Source organism: Amphiura filiformis, chromosome 4 (assembly GCF_039555335.1).
Source record: "Amphiura filiformis chromosome 4, Afil_fr2py, whole genome shotgun sequence".
NCBI lineage: Eukaryota > Metazoa > Echinodermata > Ophiuroidea > Amphilepidida > Amphiuridae > Amphiura > Amphiura filiformis.
This window is the reverse complement of record NC_092631.1, coordinates 3,796,930-3,816,009: the sequence shown is the minus strand read 5'-3', so window position 1 is coordinate 3,816,009 and position 19,080 is coordinate 3,796,930. Positions and strand designations below refer to the sequence as shown.

Here is a 19,080-nt window from a genome sequence, read left to right as displayed (position 1 = left end):
CGAATTGCATTCTGAATACGAAGAATGTCTTTCTGATATGAAATAAATTTCATTTTTTGAAATTCACGATATAATACAAATTTTATGACAAATTATTAAAATTTGATATTTTTCACATTTTTGGTAAATTTTATAAATCTAATGATATATTCTTAAAGTGTATGTAGATGGGAGGAAAAGCAAGAACTTTCTCTGTTGCAGGCCCATCACTTTGGAACTCACTTCCGCAACATGTAAGAAATGCCGGCTCAACTGCAATTTCAAAAACTCTTGAAAACTCATTTGTTTTTTTCTGAACCTGAATTTGTATTTTTGCTTTTTGTATAATATTTCATGTGGTATTGTTTGTGGTATTTTGTATGGCGCCTTGATCAAACTGGATATTGCGCCTTGTTGTATGTATGTATGTATAAAATGAATGAAATTAAAAAAGTATAGGGCTAAAATATGCTATCTTCAGTAGATAGCAAAAACATGAAACATCAAAATATTCATTAATTCAACCTTGTGAATATTCATTTCTCTGCGTTTATTCGGACCTATTCATCGTCGATGCGTATACGCGTTCGACCAGATCAACTTGCGCAATATAAACTATGTTAGTCTTTATTTATTTTACTGCTATTTCTTTTTTCCTTTCTCTTCCTAATTCCTTTTTTCGTTTGTCCTCTTTTTTCTGTGTCTTTTTTGTGTGGAAACTTTAGGAGGACATACACGCGCCGCATTTACACCTAGTATGTGGCCTGTGTTTGGAGAAGTATGCTCGATTTCGTTCCTAGGCCCCTAACGTTCCATCCAGGTAGCAATACCCTCCGTATTATCTCCATGACAACGCATAATGACCCAGAAAATCAGAACCATACAGCTAAAATTAACACTGATTGTTTCTGCCTATTTTTGTTTGTCATGTCACGTGCCGAATCATGACATGCAGCAATCATGTTGTACCGTTAAGTCATACAAATGCACGACTGCTGCCAAACAACAGATGTGAATTATCACTCTTGCCTCTGAGTTCCTGTAACACTTCAATCGCTAATAATTTCTGTACGTACTATTTCAGCAGAACACCATGGCATTGCAATCTCCGGAGCTTCTTGTCATGAATTTTACCATGAATGACTCATTTTTGTTTGGAGAAAGCCCAGCTAAGGTTACCATTACCAAACCTACTCCACTAAGTGCGAAAGCGATCATCGTCTTTATTTCTAGTTTGGCTTTGATTATGACTATCCTTGGAGGAAACGGACTGGTACTCGTACTTCTTATCAAATTCCGTCGCCTAAGAACTGCTACAAATTATTTCATCATAGGAATGGCAAGTGCTGATTTTATCGTCGGGATCTCCCTGATATTACACACTATTATCGCTTTAAATCCTCAGTTGCCAATATCAACAATTGGATGTCTCTTGCTTCGGTGCACCAGTATAATCCTTCTGTCACAAGTTGCTTGACTTTGCTATTTGTCAGCTTTGATCGTTATCTAAAAATTGTAATGCCACTGCGTTATCATGACTTAATGTCTAAAAAAGTAGCAATGATGATCGTGATGTCTATATACATATATGCAGCACTAACAATATATGGATTGCCACTTAGTATTGCAAATCAAACGCACGATTTAATCTGTCCAATATTCAAAGAAATAGTTCATCCACTCTATCTGCAATTTCTTGTTTTTGTCAATATTTTGTTTCCCCTGTGTTTAATGTGCATAATGTATGGACAAATCATTCGCGTGCTGATTCAAAAGGTACGACAGGAAAGGAGGATCGGGCCTCAACAGCAGCCCAGAGACTACAACAATCTCGGGACTTCGCGACATCTCTGGTTAAAGCGAGAACGCAGAACCATCAAAACACTGGTCATTCTATTATGTCTGTGTATCGTGGGTATGGTACCCATTTGTGGTTTGATATTTAAAGATATATTCAACCCTTCACATCAAATAGCACAAGATGTACGAAATATCGTCAGATATTTTACATTTCTAAATAGTGCAGTCAATCCCATTGTGTATAGCTTACGTAGTGAACATTTTCGTGTGTATACTCGGAAACTCTTTGGGATTTCTAAGAAAAGAAAATTGAAAGAACACGGAATGGTTATCCTCTTGCTGTGATCGACGTGGGTCAATTGTCAAGACTGAGAGCTCAGTCAACAAACGCAGATGTACATGATTCTGACAGCAAATTCTCAACCTGAGTTGAGATCAATTTAATGACTGAGAAGTCTTCAAAAGTATAGAACAACATGCAGAGGAAAGGTCGTCTTGACTACGACCTATAATGTTTCAGTTCTAGATGTGCGAATGTCAGTGACAGTTGCCCGGGTATAGTTGCCTTTCCTGTACCAGGATCTCCGCTAACTCCAATCCCAAAATAGGCTAATCAAATTAAAAAATCACCCACCAGCACCACTAGATTGCAACAGAATCTATTTTGCATGCGTCCATCTCCCAAAAGCTCACACAACAACATATCAAAAGTCCCCAAAAGATCCAAGTTGTGGAACAGTGTCTAATTTGGCCGCTTATGCAGGGGTGAAATTTCAGATCATAAAAGTTGGGTCAAATTTTGCTAAAAATCACACCAAGGGGACAAAAAATAAGAAATTTTTGATCAAAATGGTCTCATATTGTTCCGCTTGCAAAAGCATTTAATAAAAAGAATAGTTTGCCATATCTCAGGTGTTTTTTATCTTGGTAACGTGACAAAGAAGATCAAAATTTCAATGAGCCGTGTTGACCTTGACCTTGACCTATTTTGTGATGTTACCTATGTAACAAAACATCCAAAACAATGCAACTTTTATCATTTTGATTTATGTTTGACAACGGAACAATTAGAGACCAGTGGATTATTATACTGTAGGAGCATATTTCAATTGTAAATGCCCGTGGGCCCCAAAATTTGACCTTTAACCTTTTTGCCTATACTAGTCAAACTATACTTTTTTGAATCCTTACGGTATGATGAGATGGTGAGATTAAATGGATTCTGTTGCAATTAGTAGTGGATTAACCCCTTATTTTTCTTAATTTGACTAGCCTAAACATAATCACAATTCACAAACAATAATTAAGATATTCCTCCATCTCCTTGAACCCTTTTCAGCAGTTTTAACATATTCAACTTTTGGTTGGACTTCCTAGTGATTTCATTTACGTTTGAAGGTAAATACCTAGGATCTTAGTCTCAGTTGAATACCAGCTATCTTGAGCTCATTAGGGGCGATGTTTCCTTTTTCAACAGCCCTAGATTGCCTGACACTTGATGGTGCTCAAGCTACATTTCTATAAGCTCGTATGCGAAAGTCCACTCAATACCCCGCTCAATAGCTCTCAATACTCGTCCGGAGTGTATTGAAGTTTGCGGAATACACATACTTCCAACAGTTTCTGCTTGAATCATTTGGTCTGAACTGCATCATTTGATGATAACTTGAAAGTCAATTGGGCCAAGCGTTGCCCTTGTGGCAGGGCACTATTGAGTATTTTGTACTGGATGGTATGTGAACAATGGTGAATGAGAACCCAAAGTGGTCGATGTGTTGTGTCTTATGTTTCTGTTCATGGTCGGCATTGTACATGATTAAATAAATAGGCCTATGTCACACTGGGCCTATGTATCAAAGTATTTTTGATCTGTTTTGAGTGAGTTACTATGCAATAACGACACAATACGCAATTGGAATACAAGGTTCGTTTTTCAAAACCAAAAAATACTGTTTTTCACTGACCTGACAGTTTCGAGTGTCTTGGGCGACACTCTTCTTCAGAGTGATCTATGTCCACACACCTCCGGCGGATTTCGGCCTGTAGAGGGCGCACTACTCGCGGAGATGATTGGGTCATAGATGTGACTTAGAAAATGGCCCCCTCGTCTCTGTTCATGACTTGCGGGGATTTCTTCCTTATCCAGATGGATCTTGATCTCGCGTCACCTTCCTTGCTAATGATTTTGGACCCTTGCCAATCGATGACATGATTTTGTTGTACTGAGTGATCAGCTATGGCAGATTTGCTGAGCTCACTTTCCGACTGTTTTCTGGTCTGACGGGTGTAGTTCTTTTTCAAACCCGTTACTTTGTCCGTTTCTTTCATGTGTTCACTTAATCTCGTGGAAAAACGTCGCCCCGTTTCACCCACATATGACTGATTACAATTTGAACAAGGGATCTCATATACACAGTCTGTTGTAGAGTCTGGATCCCTCTTGTCCTTGGGGTGGACGAGCATTTTTCTCAATGTTGAGTTGGGTCTCATTGCTGTGGCGATTCCATGTTTTTGGAAAATCCTATTGGCCTTCTCCGATAATCCGCTGACATAAGGTATAACTACCAGTCCTTTGGATTTCTCGCTATTTTCACTTTTCTTAGATGTTTTCATAGTCTCTTTATTTGCAATCTGTTGTTTCACCTTCTTGAAGGACCAATTTGGATAGCCACAGAGACTAAGTGCTTTCTTGATCTTTTCCTCTTCTTGTTGTTTGTCATCCTCGTCCGAAACTAAATTATTCATTCTGTCCATTAAAGTTCGGACAACACCCAGCTTATGGTGAACTGGGTGATGAGACTCAAAATTCAGATATTGGTCTGTGTGCGAAGCTTTGCGGTAAATGAGCAATTTCACTGAGCCGTCTGACTTTCTGACTATGAGTGTGTCGAGGAATGGTATTTTGCCGTCATGTTCTTTTTCGTAAGTGAATTTTATACTGTCCGTGGGGTCTGTGCTGTTGAGGTGATCAGTGAGGTTGTCAACTTGATCAGATTTTACAATCTCCAAAACATCATCCACGTACCTTTTCCACATACGCGGTTTACACTCAAGAGGGGCGGACGCGATGGCTTTTTCTTCCAAAAACTCCATGTATAAGTTGGCCACCACCGGTGAAACAGGGCTGCCCATGGCCGCGCCAAATCTTTGTTTGAAAATTTTGCCCCTGAACAGAAAGTATGTGGTTGTGAGGACGAAACGCAAAAGTTCAATGACATCGTCCACTGAAAGCAAGGTGCGGTCTTTCAACGTAGTATCTTGCTGAAGTCTGTTCTTTATTACCTCTAGCGACTCAGTGATAGGCGTGTTGGTAAACAATGAAACCACGTCATGAGAGTTGAATATCTCACCTTCCTCAATGAAAACTTCTGCCATGTCCTCAGCGAGATTTTTTGAATTTAACACATGATGTTCAGTTGTGCCGACTAACGGTGCAAGTATGTCAGCCAAGGCTCGGGAAGTTTGATATGCAATTGAGCCAGTATAGTCAACAATTGGTCTGACTTTGTTGCCTTCTTTGTGAATTTTAGGCGTGGCGTAAATCCTGGGGACATTTTCCGCAGTAGGGTAAAGATAGTCATACTGTGCTCTGGTGATCTTATTCTCAGTCTTGAATCTAGTTAGAATAGAAACCAACTCACGTTTGTATTTGGCAGTAGGATCTTTTGTTAGCACTTCGTATGTCTTTTCATCACTGAGCATGTTGTTAAGCTTCTGTTCATATTCCTCAGTGTCCATAACCACGGTGGCCTTGCCTTTATCCGCAGGCAAAATGAGGATTGATTCATCTTTTTTAAGATCAAAAATCGCTTGCCGTTCCTCCAATCATCTCCGCGAGTAGTGCGCCCTCTACAGGCCGAAATCCGCCGGAGGTGTGTGGACATAGATCACTCTGAAGAAGAGTGTCGCCCAAGACACTCGAAACTGTCAGGTCAGTGAAAAACAGTATTTTTTGGTTTTGAAAAACGAACCTTGTATTCTGAATTTCTGCAAACCTGATGAATTTATTTACGGACGATACAATTTTGTAGCATTTGTGTCAATGTATTGAAAAATGAGTCATCAAAATATTAAATTTGGGACACTAAATACCATTCAGCATGGTTTTAGATATATTTTGTACGTAGCAAAACATGTCATCATGGTCATATGGCACATTTATTTTGAAAATGGACCTAGTGAGCTAGGCAATTATACGTTTATTTTAGATCGCCGCTAACCAGTATTCTAAACAGGATATCGAATAATGATGTGTGTAGAATTCAATTTTAATCAAGGAATATTCAGTTTATACTGATCAACAGATCGTTCTACCGTTTCACGATTTAAACTACTATGGTCCGAGAAGCCATTGAGACAAACAGTCATATGGAAAGGTTTGTATACAAAAACGATTCTCTTATAAACCATCTATGCACAGTTTCCACCTCGATAACCTGAGCACACATTTTCGTCCAAGAACTTCCAAACAAGCAGTGAATTGTCTCTACACATTCTTTGATTACACTGCACGGTTGAGTGCTAATTAGCATCGTAAGAACTGTGTGAGCTTCTAGCTGGAAAATAGGCCTCTGTGATTGGTTCTTGTCAAAACCTCAAGTGTTCCCTTCATCCTATCAGAGTTTTTTTTTATATTGAACGAAAGCTACAATGTAATACTTCCCCCTAAAAACACCTTTTCTCAGTAGGTCAACCCTGGGGGGTACTCCAACTTTGGAGGTGACGCGTATGTAGGGCTGTTAAGACCCCCTTTTCAGCATCGCTGTCACCCAAAGACCCCATATTTTTTTTTTTTTTTTTCCAAACACATGCTCTGTCACCCAAAGACCCCATATTTTTCCATTTGCTCTGTCACCCAAAGACCCTTACAAGTTCAATTTGAACAGCAACTTTCATTATCACTGATTTTGTTACTTATTTTGAAAAAACAAAGAAATTTGAAGCCATTTAGAACTAGAAATTCGATTTTCGAGGTTTCTGTGGGGCTGTTTCGGCTCTCACCCAAAGATTGCATTTAAAAAAGGTCATGTGCTCACCCAATGACCCCATATTTTTTACATTTTGCTCTCACCGAATGCCAAAAATCATGCTCTCACCCAATGACCCCACATTTTTTACATTTTGCTCTCACCGAATGCCCCTTAGTGCGAAAGTGCCAGCCCTACACCTATATCCATTTCAAATTGAAGTGCCCCCCGGAGGTCAACAGATAACGCAATTCAATGTTTATAGCAAGGTGAATACGGCAAATCTGTTATAAACGACTTATCCAAGCACAATTTTTGACCAAAATGTAGGTTTTAAAAGTAAAACCCCCGGGGGGGGCACTTCAATATGAATGGATATAGGTGTAGGGCTGGCACTTTCGCACTAAGGGGCATTCGGTGAGAGCAAAATGTAAAAAATATGGGGTCATTGGGTGAGAGCATGATTTTTGGCATTCGGTGAGAGCAAATGTGAAAAATATGGGGTCATTGGGTGAGAGCATGACCTTTTTTTTAAATGGAATCTTTGGTTGAGAGCCGAAAAAGCGCCACAGAAACCTCGAAAATCGAGTTTCTAGTTCTAAATGGCTTCAAATTTCTTTGTTTTTTCAAAATAAGTAACAAAATCAGTGATAAATGAAAGTTGCTGTTCAATTCGGGTGACAGAGCATGTGTTCGTAAAAAAATATGGGGTCTTTGGGTGACAGCGACGCTGAAAAAGGGGTCTTAACAGCCCTACATACGCGTCACCTCCAAAGTTGAGTGCCCCCCCCAGGGGTAAAAACCTCAAGTGTTCCTTACAATATTTTTCAAATTTTATGTCATTAAATGAAAGAGCACACTTATTTATAAACGCGTATCACTTGTTGGGAGTGCACGCGTACTGAGATGTTGATGCGTCTAATGCACGAGCCCCGAAGGGGGGAGTGCATTAGACGCATCAACATCTCAGTACAAGTGCATTATTTTGTACAATTTCTCGACCAACAAGTGATACGCATTTATTAACCTATTTCATACACGACTAAAAATCCTGTGATTTTTGCAATATTTATAACAAAATTGTCACTAAAAATGTTAGAAAATGCAAATAAATATAAATGCATCCACCCGCAAGAAAAATGAACTCGTCCGAAAGCACTGCGAGTACTACGTGGAGTGCGCGCCCGTGCAATTATACAATATTTATGCATGGCTAGTAATTTACTAACGCTTGCTCTGATTGGTTCTCACTATCTAGGAGTGTATGAAATTGTCGATATACTAGCTTCATTAGAATGAGCAATGGCCAATTATCTTTAAATTGCCAATCTTGTGCAAAAAGTTACTATTTTCGCCTGTTTAAACATCCTGTTCAGAACCTTGAGTGGTCGGCATGGTATATGATTAAATAAATATGTATCAAAGTATTTTTTTATCTGCTCTATTTAGTTTGTATGCAAAAGCGATACACTTTTATAGCATTTGTGTCAATGTATTGATAAATGAGTCTTGAAAATATTACATTTGGGACACTAAATATCATTTAGCATGGTTTTAGATATATTTTGTACGTAGCAAAACATGTCATATAGCGCTTTAAAAAAATGGACAGTGATCTAGTGAGCTAGGCAATTATCATACGTTTATTTTAGATCACGGCTAACCAGTGTTCTAAACAGGATGTGGCTTTGAATAATGATATGTGTAGGTTTCAATTTTAATCAAGAAATATTCAGTCTATACTGACCAACAGATCGTTCTACGGTTTCACGATTTAAAGCTATATTATAACATTTGATGAGGAGGACGCCCTCACTGAATTTTTTTAATTCATTTTTTTACACGATTAAATTGTACTTTATTAAACCAATATAGCCTGCAAAAAATCAAGACTCTAGGTGTTGTAGTTTTGTCAAAATCCGAGATTTTGAATAAAACGCCGGATTCGGCGCTTTATTATTACGATGGAATTATTAGTCGAACGCATACACGATGTTCATACCACACAGTACGTACACGGCGTGCGGGACGGTGATATACACAACAAAAGGTCGTACTATAACATGACCGAAGGAGTGGTACGTATATATTGGCGACATGTGCGCTGGTAGTAAATACCAATTTTCTTTGCTTTGCCGTAGTTGTTCGGCTCAAAAATAAAAGGGATATATCTGACAGTAAAAGCTAACATTTTATGGCAAAGAAATGCTAATCTATTTTGTTTGAAAATGTTATAATATTGCTTTAAATTACTATGGTCCGAGAAGCACCTACATGTAGTATATGGATCGATCCGGCCTGTGTTTTGACACGTTATGCTCAATTTCTTTCTCAGGCCCCTAACGTTGAACCAGCTAGCAATATCCTCCGTGTATTATCTCCATGAAAAATATCAAATGACACAGAAAATGACATTGGAGCCATACAACTGCAATTAACACGGTTTCTGCCTATTTTCACTGGTTGTCACGTCACGTGACTTAATCAGAATCAATAATTCATGCAATTAAAAGCTGCTGGATAATGTCATACCGTTAAGTCATACATATGCACGGCTGCTTTTATGTGACAGAATGTAAAATTATCACTCTCGCCTCTGAGTTCCTGTAACACTTCAATCGCTATTAATTTTTGTATAATTTCAGCAGAACACCGGGACATTGCAATCTCCGGAGCTTCTTATCAAGAATTCTACCATGAATGACTCATTCTTGTTTGGAGAAAGCCCAGCTGAGGTTACCATTACCGAACCTACTCCACTAAGTGCGAAAGCGATCATCCTCTTTATTTCTAGTTTGGCTTTGATTATGACTATCCTTGGAGGAAACGGACTGGTACTCGTACTTCTTATCAAATTCCGTCGCCTAAGAACTGCTACAAATTATTTCATCATAGGAATGGCAAGTGCCGATTTTACCGTCGGGATTACCGTGATACCATACATTATTGTCATTTTAAAACAGCAGTTGCCAATATCAACAATTGGGTGTCTTTTGCTTCGATGCACCATGATATTTCCTTCTGTCACAAGTTGCTTGACTTTGCTGTCAGTCAGCTTGGATCGTTATCTAAAAATTGTTATGCCACTGCGTTATCATGACTTGATGTCTAAAAGAGTAGCAATGATGATCGTGATATTTATATATCTATATGCAGCACTAACGACATATGGATTGCCGCTTATTATTGCAAATCAAACGCACGATTTAATCTGTACAAGATTTTCATTAGTTTTCAATCCATTCTACCTACAATTTCTTATTTTTGGCAATATCTTGTTTCCGCTGTGTTTAATGTGCATAATATATGGACAAATTTTTCGCGTTTTGATTCAGAAGATACGACGGGAAAGGAGGATCGTGCCTCAAGAGCAGACCAGAGAGGGGCGCTACGGGGCCCGGGGGTGCTACAATCATGGTATTTCACGACATATCTGGTTAAAGCGAGAACGTAGAACCATCAAGACACTGGTCATTCTATTGGGCCTGTATATCTTTGGTTGGGTACCCATTTGCGGTGTGATACTTGCTGAAATATACAACCCTTCATATGAAGTAAGACAAGATGTACGAAATGTCGTCAAATATTTTGCATTTCTAAATAGTGCAGCCAACCCCATTGTGTATAGCTTGCGTAGTGAACAGTTTCGTGTGTATGCTCGGAAACTCTTCGGGATTTCTAAGAAAAAAACATTGAAAATAATTGAAACAACACGGAATGATGCTACTGGTTATCCGCTTGCTGTGATCGACGTGGATCAATTGTCAAGATTGAGAGCTCAGTATAACACAAACGCAGATGTATAACACACAATGTCATCGCCCCGATATCTTCATGGCAGAAATCGCCATGGTAGGTTGAATCCACAGCCACGCATGACCATTTTGTTCCGACCTTTGAGACGCATGACGGACATCCGACTAAGGCATAGTGCACTTACGTCCACGGCGAATTCACCGTGACCTTTCCAGCCATAAACCCGCTTATTGAAGATTAACCCGATATATTCAGTACTAAACTATTATATAGACTATTGTCCAATGCAAATGTATTACCACCTGATAATATTGAACCAATGAGCGACCGAATTGTCCGCTACGGACGACTAATCCAATCGATAATGACTCTATTGACATGTACCAGCTGAGCTTCACTGACCAAGTTTTGGGATATTTTTCACTGGTTTGCAGCTGTTTGCTGTCATTTACTCATCAAGGCAGACGACCGTTATTATAAGGACTATGCCAATTATTCAAAGATTGACATGTAGAGAATAAGCCATAATTGATTGACAGAGAGTACTAAATTTGTACCTATGACGGTTTTATGACACCAATCTTCAAAATACGATCAAAAAATGGCTGCCCGGTGAAGTAAAATGTGCATTGGAATAACACGGCGAGTTTGGATAGATGGTAGGATTTCTTTTTAATAAAAATGTATGTTCCCCCGTTATTAAAGCTTGTATCGGGTTGAAGATTCAGATATTTGCAAAAGAATAAGTAATTGAAACATAGAGAAAGTACTAAAATCATAGCTTTTATACTTTTTGATATATGATACTAACTAGTTCATCACCAATAGCTACAACACAGCGCTACCATTACGGTTCAATTGCCTATTGTGAGTGCCCCTGTGGTGTGTGCATACATGTAGTTAACAATAACTGCATGATGGCTACTGACAATAGCCTGGTAATTGACCTCTCTGTGTGTGAGTGAGCATGTATACGCCATGATGAGGTATGATGCCTCCACCATGTCCACGAATGAGTGCAGCTAGCCTATGCTGCACTATAGTGCGGCACATATAAAATCAGAATATTTTTGTCAGTGTTTGAGTTCAAGACGCATGCTTCTTTCTCAAGACACAAGCTTCTTTCTCAAGACGCAAGCTAACGACTATCATATCCGTTGAACACATATGTTCAAGTGCAAGGAACAAAATCTGGCTTCTTTAGACTAAATCAATTAGGGAGATATTCATAATTTTCTACCCCGGTATCCAAAGATTTATCGTCTGAATATCAAATCGTGCATAGCACATTCACGTGTATCGAGCCCGGGTATGCATTTCAGTGTCTCTGCTGTATAATGCAATTATTAACCGGGCGATGTCGGTGTGCAGCATAGCAAAAACTTGAGTTGAGATCAATTTAATGAGAAGTCTCAAAAGCATAGAACAATATGCATTGGTAAGGTCGTCTTGACTATAATGTTTCAATTTGAGATGTAATCACAAACAATGAAATAAGATATTCCTCCGTCTCCTTGAACATTTTCAGCAGTTTTAACATATTCAACTTTTGTTTGGACTTCTTTAATACTGATTTCATTTACGTTTTTCTCCCACTTCAGGTCATTTTGAAGGTTAATACCTAGGATCTTAGCCTCAGTTGGATGAGCTCATTGGGGTGGTGTTTTCATTTTCAACAGCCTTAGATTGCCTGACACTTGATGGTGGTCAATCTGCTCATGCGTATGCTATTATAGCTCGTATGCGCTAGTCCTGAGTATATTGAAGTTTGCTTGGTTGTGAATACGCTCAATTTTCGGCAAGTATCATATCATCTACACATACCTCCAACAGTTCCTGCTTGAATCTTGGAAGTCAATTGGGCCAAGGTTTGTACCTTTTGGGAGGGCACTATTGAGTATTTTGTACTGGATAATTATGGTAGGCCTATGTGAATAAGAACCCTAAGTGGTAGATGTTTTGTGTCTCATGTTTCTGTTCAGAACCTTGAGTGGTCAGCAATCAGCATGGTATATGATTAAATAAATATGTATCAAAGTATTTTTTGAGTATATTTTGAGTGAGTTACTATGCAATAACGATACAATTTTGTAGCATTTGTGTCAATGTATTGAAAAACGAGTCTTCAAAATATGACATTTGTGACACTAAATATCATTCAGCATGGTTTTAGACACATTTTTTACGTCGTAAAACATAACATGTCATATAATATACGGTAGCACGTTTATTTTTAAAATGGACAGTGATCTAGTGAGCTAGGCAATTATCATATGTTTATTTTAGACCACGGCTAAAGGATGTAGCTTTGAATAATAATGTGCGTAGGATTCAATCTTAATGAAGAAATATTTAGTTTATTTTGACCAACAGATCGTTCTGACAGAAGCTTAATACATTGTTTGGGAAAACGGTGGTATGATCGACGGGAATTATATATAATAAACATAATTTTTCGCCAGGTTCGCCGTCGCAAATTTTTACACTGTTTTCAAAAATGTTTTCTGAATGTTATCAGAACGCGGTGTATACCCTTTATTACAGATATTTAAAGGCTTTTCTGTACAATGTTGCGTGTTTGCTGGGCGGGATTGAGTAGAAAACTTTCAAAATGAATGACTTAAAAAAAGTATAGGCCTAATATATTCTACCTGCAGTAGATTACAAAAACATGAAACATCAAATATTAATTAATTCAACCTAGTGAATATTCATTTCTCTGCTTTTTTTCATCGTCGATGCGTATACTCGTTCGACCAGTTCAACGTGAGCAGTATAAACTATGTTAGTCTTTATTTATGTTACTGTTATTTCTTTCCTTTCTCTTACTCATTTCGTTTGTCCTCTTTTTTCTGTGTCTTTTTAGTGTGGAAACTTTAGGAGGACATACGAGCTATACGCGCGCCGCATTTACACCTAGTATAATGGATCCGGCCTGTGTTTTGCTCGATTTCGTTCCTAGGCCCCTAACGTGCCATGCAGTTAGCAATACCCCCTCTGTACAGTGTACTTCGGTTATATTTATAAATGCGCTTTTATAAATACGCACGTGACCACCACCACGCTGCCATAACAGCTTGTAGAGGAAGTGACCTTCTACATAGCGGGTGGTCTTCCTATACGTTCAAATGCAAAGGCGGAACAACATGAGACTACTGTGCAGCAAAATTGTCTATTTTGTTAAACTTTGTGATTGGTAAACGTTTCCGTCCTTGAATTATTTTATCCGTCGTCAAATACTTTCAAAATGTTGTTTTTGATAACATATTACAAATTCGGAATCCCCCATGTGTAATAATTTTGCTATTCAATTAATACGTATATTTGATAATATTTATCTATAGGGTTCCTATCCTTTTCGGCAATGCATGAGGATTTGGTCACGCTTGTTAGTCTTGGTATGTCGTGCCCATGGGTCACGTACGTATTTATAAAAGCGCATTTATAAATGTAACCGAAGTACACTGGTGTATTATCTCCATAGCAACGCATAATGACGCAGAAAATGACATTAGAAACATTAATACAGCTACAATTAACACTGATTGTTTCTGCCCATTTTTAGTGTTTGTCAAGCCATGTGACTTAATTAGAAACAATTTATGCAAATAAAACTTGCTGAATCATGACATGCAGCATACATTTTGTACCGTAAAGTCATACAAATGCACGACTGCTGCCAAACAACAGATGTGAATTATCACTCTTGCCTCTGAGTTCCTGTAACACTTCAATCGCTATTATTGTCTGTACGTACAATCGCTATTAATTTCTGTACAATTTCAACAGAACACCATGGCATTGCAATCTCCGGAGCTTCTTATCAAGAATTCTATCATGAATGACTCATTCTTGTTTGGAGAAAGCCCAGATGATGTTAACATTACCGAACCTACTCCACTAAGTGCGAAAGCGATCATCCTCTTTATTTCTAGTTTGGCTTTGATTATGACTATCCTTGGAGGAAACGGACTGGTACTCGTACTTCTTATCAAATTCCATTGCCTAAGAACTGCTACAAATTATTTTATCATAGGAATGGCAAGTGCCGATTTTACCGTCGGGATCACCCTGATATCAAACATTATTATCAATTTAAATCCTAAGATGCCAATACCACCAATTGGATGTCTTTTGCTTCGGTGCACTGTTATATTTCCTTCTGTCATAAGTTGCTTAACTTTGCTGTCAGTCAGCTTGGATCGTTATCTAAAAATTGTAATGCCACTGCGTTATCATGACTTAATGTCTAAAAGAGTAGCAATGATGATCGTGATGTCTATATACATATATGCAGCACTAACGACATATGGATTGCCACTTAGTATTGCAAATCAAACGCACGAAGATTTAACATGTACAAGATTTTCAATAGTTTTCAATCCATTCTACCTACAATTTCTTATTTTCGGCAATATCTTGTTTCCGCAGTGTTTAATCTTCATAATACATGGACAAATCTTTCGCGTGCTGATTCAAAAGATACGAAAGGAAAGAAGGATCGTGCCTCAACAGCAGGCTAGAGAGGGGCGACGACAATTTTGGTTAAAGCGAGAACGTAGAACTATCAAAACACTGGTCATTCTATTGGGTGTGTGTATCTTTGGTTGGGTACCCATTTGCGGTGTGATACTTGCTGAAATATACAACCCTTCATATAATGTAGGACAAGATGTACGAAATCTCGTCAGATATTTTGCATTTATAAATAGTGCAGCCAATCCTATTGTGTATAGCTTGCGTAGTGAACAGTTTCGTGTGTATGCTCGGAAACTCTTTGGGATTTCTAAGAAACAAAAATTGAAACTAATTGAAACAACACGGAATGATGCTACTGGTTATCCGCTTTCTGTGATCGACGTTGGTCAATTGTCAAGATCGAGAGCTCAGTCAACAAACGCAGATGTACATGTAGATGAAGAGTCTTCAAGAACAGCATGCAGTGGAAAGGTCGTCTTAACTCGACTATAGCGTTTCACTCGAGATGCGCGAGATGTCAGTGATAGTTAGTTGCCCGGTGATAGTTGTCTTTCCTGTACCAGGATCTTCGTTAACACCAATCCCCAAAACATAATCACAAACAATTAAATAAGATATTCCTCCGTTAAGGTATTTTTCTTTACTATTTTACTTTTTACGGCCCCTTAGATCCCGGGCCCGGTGTAACGCATCCTTTACCTACCCCCACCCCACCCCTTTGTCGGCGGTACTATAACAGATGGTTGATGATTAAGAAAAAAACGCTGTTTTGTTCATATTTCACTAGACGCCTAATTACTGTGTCCTTTTAATTATGAAGTATTGTATGATTCTGTATTATATAAAATTGTCTTGGTCGTCACTATTTAAGGGATCTGGAATGAGCGTTTTGAGCGTTTCGACAGTATTTTTTGTGGGACATGAGAGCACATGAGAGACATATCGAATTGCATTCTGAATACGAAGAATGTCTTTCTGATATGAAATAAATTTCATTTTTGAAATTCACGATATAATACAAATTTTATGACAAATTATTAAAATTTGATATTTTTCACATTTTGGGTAAATTTTATAAATCTAATGATATATTCTTAAAGTGTATGTAGATGGGAGGAAAAGCAAGAACTTTCTCTGTTGCAGGCCCATCACTTTGGAACTCACTTCCGCAACATGTAAGAAATGCCGGCTCAACTGCAATTTCAAAAAACTCTTGAAAACTCATTTGTTTTTTTCTGAACCTGAATTTGTATTTTTGCTTTTTGTATAATATTTCATGTGGTATTGTTTGTGGTATTTTGTATGGCGCCTTGATCAAACTGGATATTGCGCCTTGTTGTATGTATGTATGTATAAAATGAATGACATTAAAAAAGTATAGGGCTAAAATATGCTATCTTCAGTAGATAGCAAAAACATGAAACATCAAAATATTCATTAATTCAACCTTGTGAATATTCATTTCTCTGCGTTTATTCGGACCTATTCATCGTCGATGCGTATACGCGTTCGACCAGATCAACTTGCGCAATATAAACTATGTTAGTCTTTATTTATTTTACTGCTATTTCTTTTTTCCTTTCTCTTCCTAATTCCTTTTTTCGTTTGTCCTCTTTTTTCTGTGTCTTTTTTGTGTGGAAACTTTAGGAGGACAAACACGCGCCGCATTTACACCTAGTATGTGGCCTGTGTTTGGAGAAGTATGCTCGATTTCGTTCCTAGGCCCCTAACGTTCCATCCAGGTAGCAATACCCTCCGTATTATCTCCATGACAACGCATAATGACCCAGAAAATCAGAACCATACAGCTAAAATTAACACTGATTGTTTCTGCCTATTTTTAGTGTTTGTCATGTCACGTGCCGAATCATGACATGCAGCAATCATTTTGTACCGTTAAGTCATACAAATGCACGACTGCTGCCAAACAACAGATGTGAATTATCACTCTTGCCTCTGAGTTCCTGTAACACTTCAATCGCTAATAATTTCTGTACGTACTATTTCAGCAGAACACCATGGCATTGCAATCTCCGGAGCTTCTTGTCATGAATTCTACCATGAATGACTCATTTTTGTTTGGAGAAAGCCCAGCTAAGGTTACCATTACCAAACCTACTCCACTAAGTGCGAAAGCGATCATCGTCTTTATTTCTAGTTTGGCTTTGATTATGACTATCCTTGGAGGAAACGGACTGGTACTCGTACTTCTTATCAAATTCCGTCGCCTAAGAACTGCTACAAATTATTTCATCATAGGAATGGCAAGTGCCGATTTTATCCTCGGGATCTCCCTGATATTACACACTATTATCGCTTTAAATCCTCAGTTGCCAATATCAACAATTGGATGTCTCTTGCTTCGGTGCACCAGTATATTTCCTTCTGTCATAAGTTGCTTGACTTTGCTGGCGGTCAGCTTGGATCGTTATCTAAAAATTGTAATGCCACTGCGTTATCATGACTTAATGTCTAAAAAAGTAGCAATGATGATCGTGATGTCTATATATATATATGCAGCACTAACGACATATGGATTGCCACTTAGTATTGCAAATCAAACGCACGATTTAATCTGTACAAGATTAAAAGAAGTAGTTCATCCATTCTATCTACAATTTCTTATTTTTGTCAATATTTTGTTTCCGCTGTGTTTAATGTGCATTATGTATGGACAAATTATTCGCGTTCTGATTCAAAATATACGACAGGAAAGGAGGATCATACCTCAACAGCAGGCCAGAGAGGGGCGCTACGGGGCCCGGGGGTGCTACAATCTTGGCATTTCACGACATATCTGGTTAAAGCGAGAACGTAGAACCATTAAAACACTGGTCATTTTATTAGGTCTGTGTATCTTTGGTTGGGTACCCCTTTGCGGTGTGATACTTACAGAAATTTACAACCCTTCATATGGTATAGGACAAGATGTACGAAATGTCGTCAAATATTTTCCATTTATAAATAGTGCAGCCAACCCCATTGTGTATAGCTTGCGTAGTGAACAGTTTCGTGCGTATGCTCGGAAACTCTTTGGGATTTCTAAGAAAAAAGCATTGAAAGTAATTGAAACAACACGGAATGATGCTACCATGGCTACTGGTTATCCGCTTGCTGTGATCGACGTGGATCCATTGTCAAGATCGAGAGCTCAGTCAACAAACGCAGATGTCCATGTAGATGAAGTGTCCGAGATCAGCATGCAGTCGTTTTGACTCGACTATATATATAGCGTTTCACTCGAGATGCGCGAGATGTCAGTGATAGTTAGTTGCCCGATGATTGTTGTCTTTCCTGTACCAGGATCTTCGTTAACACCAATCCCTAAAACGTAATCACAAACAATTAAATAAGATATTCCTCTGCCTCCTCGATCACCGAGTTTCAGTACTAGTACAGTAGGAGTAACACATGATTGGGTATCAGTCTATAGTCTGTATACCTTTATCGAGTCAGTAATTTAAATATTGTTTTTATTGTATCTCTAAATGTAATGATAAGAAGTACATTAAAGTATTCATTTTCAGAAAGGAAATCATGCAAGGAATCCAACTAGCAGAACAATTCCTGCACAAATTAACCATTTTTGAGAAAATGATTCGAGGAAGGTATACGGACTATACAAAAAAAATAAAAAAAAACCCATTTCAATCTTTTTTTGACAAAAATTGATTACCAGTATTATGATATTTTTGGTAGCAAAGGCGGTATCAAATTGGAGCTAACAAGATGCTGCCACAAAGGGTGTTCCAATAAGTATGGTTGTAGATATAGGAGATGAACTAGTTAGCGTCATATATCAAGTGTTTATGTTTCAATTACTTATTCTTTTCAAAATATTTGAATTTTCAACCCGGTACAAGCTTTAATAACGGGGCACCATACATATGTGTGAGAAAGAAATCCTACCATCTATCCAAACTCCCGTGATATTCCAATGCACATTTTGCTTCACCGGGCCGCCCTGGCTTGGTCGCATTTGGAAGAGGGGTGTCACGAAACCGTAATAGGTACAAATTTAGTACTTTCTGTCAATCAAGTATGGTTTATTCTCAACATGTCAATCTTTAAATCATCAGCATACTCTTTATAATAAAGG

The 19,080-nt window shown here is 38.2% G+C and overlaps 3 protein-coding genes across 3 annotated transcripts; 2 read left to right on the top strand and 1 right to left on the bottom strand.

Annotated features, from left to right (window-relative positions):
* Positions 1-3,047: 3,047 nt before the first annotated feature.
* On the bottom strand, positions 3,048-5,517 carry LOC140149635 (uncharacterized). Its single transcript, XM_072171714.1, has 2 exons — positions 4,038-5,517; positions 3,048-3,052 (listed from the first exon to the last, which is right to left on the bottom strand). The coding sequence occupies exons 1-2, from the start codon at positions 5,515-5,517 to the stop codon at positions 3,048-3,050; spliced, it is 1,485 nt and encodes a 494-aa protein (XP_072027815.1).
* An 8,780-nt stretch (positions 5,518-14,297) lies between these two features.
* On the top strand, positions 14,298-15,473 carry LOC140149633 (adenosine receptor A2b-like). The gene has a single exon (XM_072171713.1). The coding sequence runs from the start codon at positions 14,298-14,300 to the stop codon at positions 15,471-15,473; it is 1,176 nt and encodes a 391-aa protein (XP_072027814.1).
* A 1,526-nt stretch (positions 15,474-16,999) lies between these two features.
* LOC140149632 (adenosine receptor A3-like) lies at positions 17,000-18,196 on the top strand. Its single transcript, XM_072171712.1, has one exon. It carries the CDS (start codon positions 17,000-17,002, stop codon positions 18,194-18,196), a length of 1,197 nt encoding a protein of 398 aa, XP_072027813.1.
* Positions 18,197-19,080: the final 884 nt, after the last annotated feature.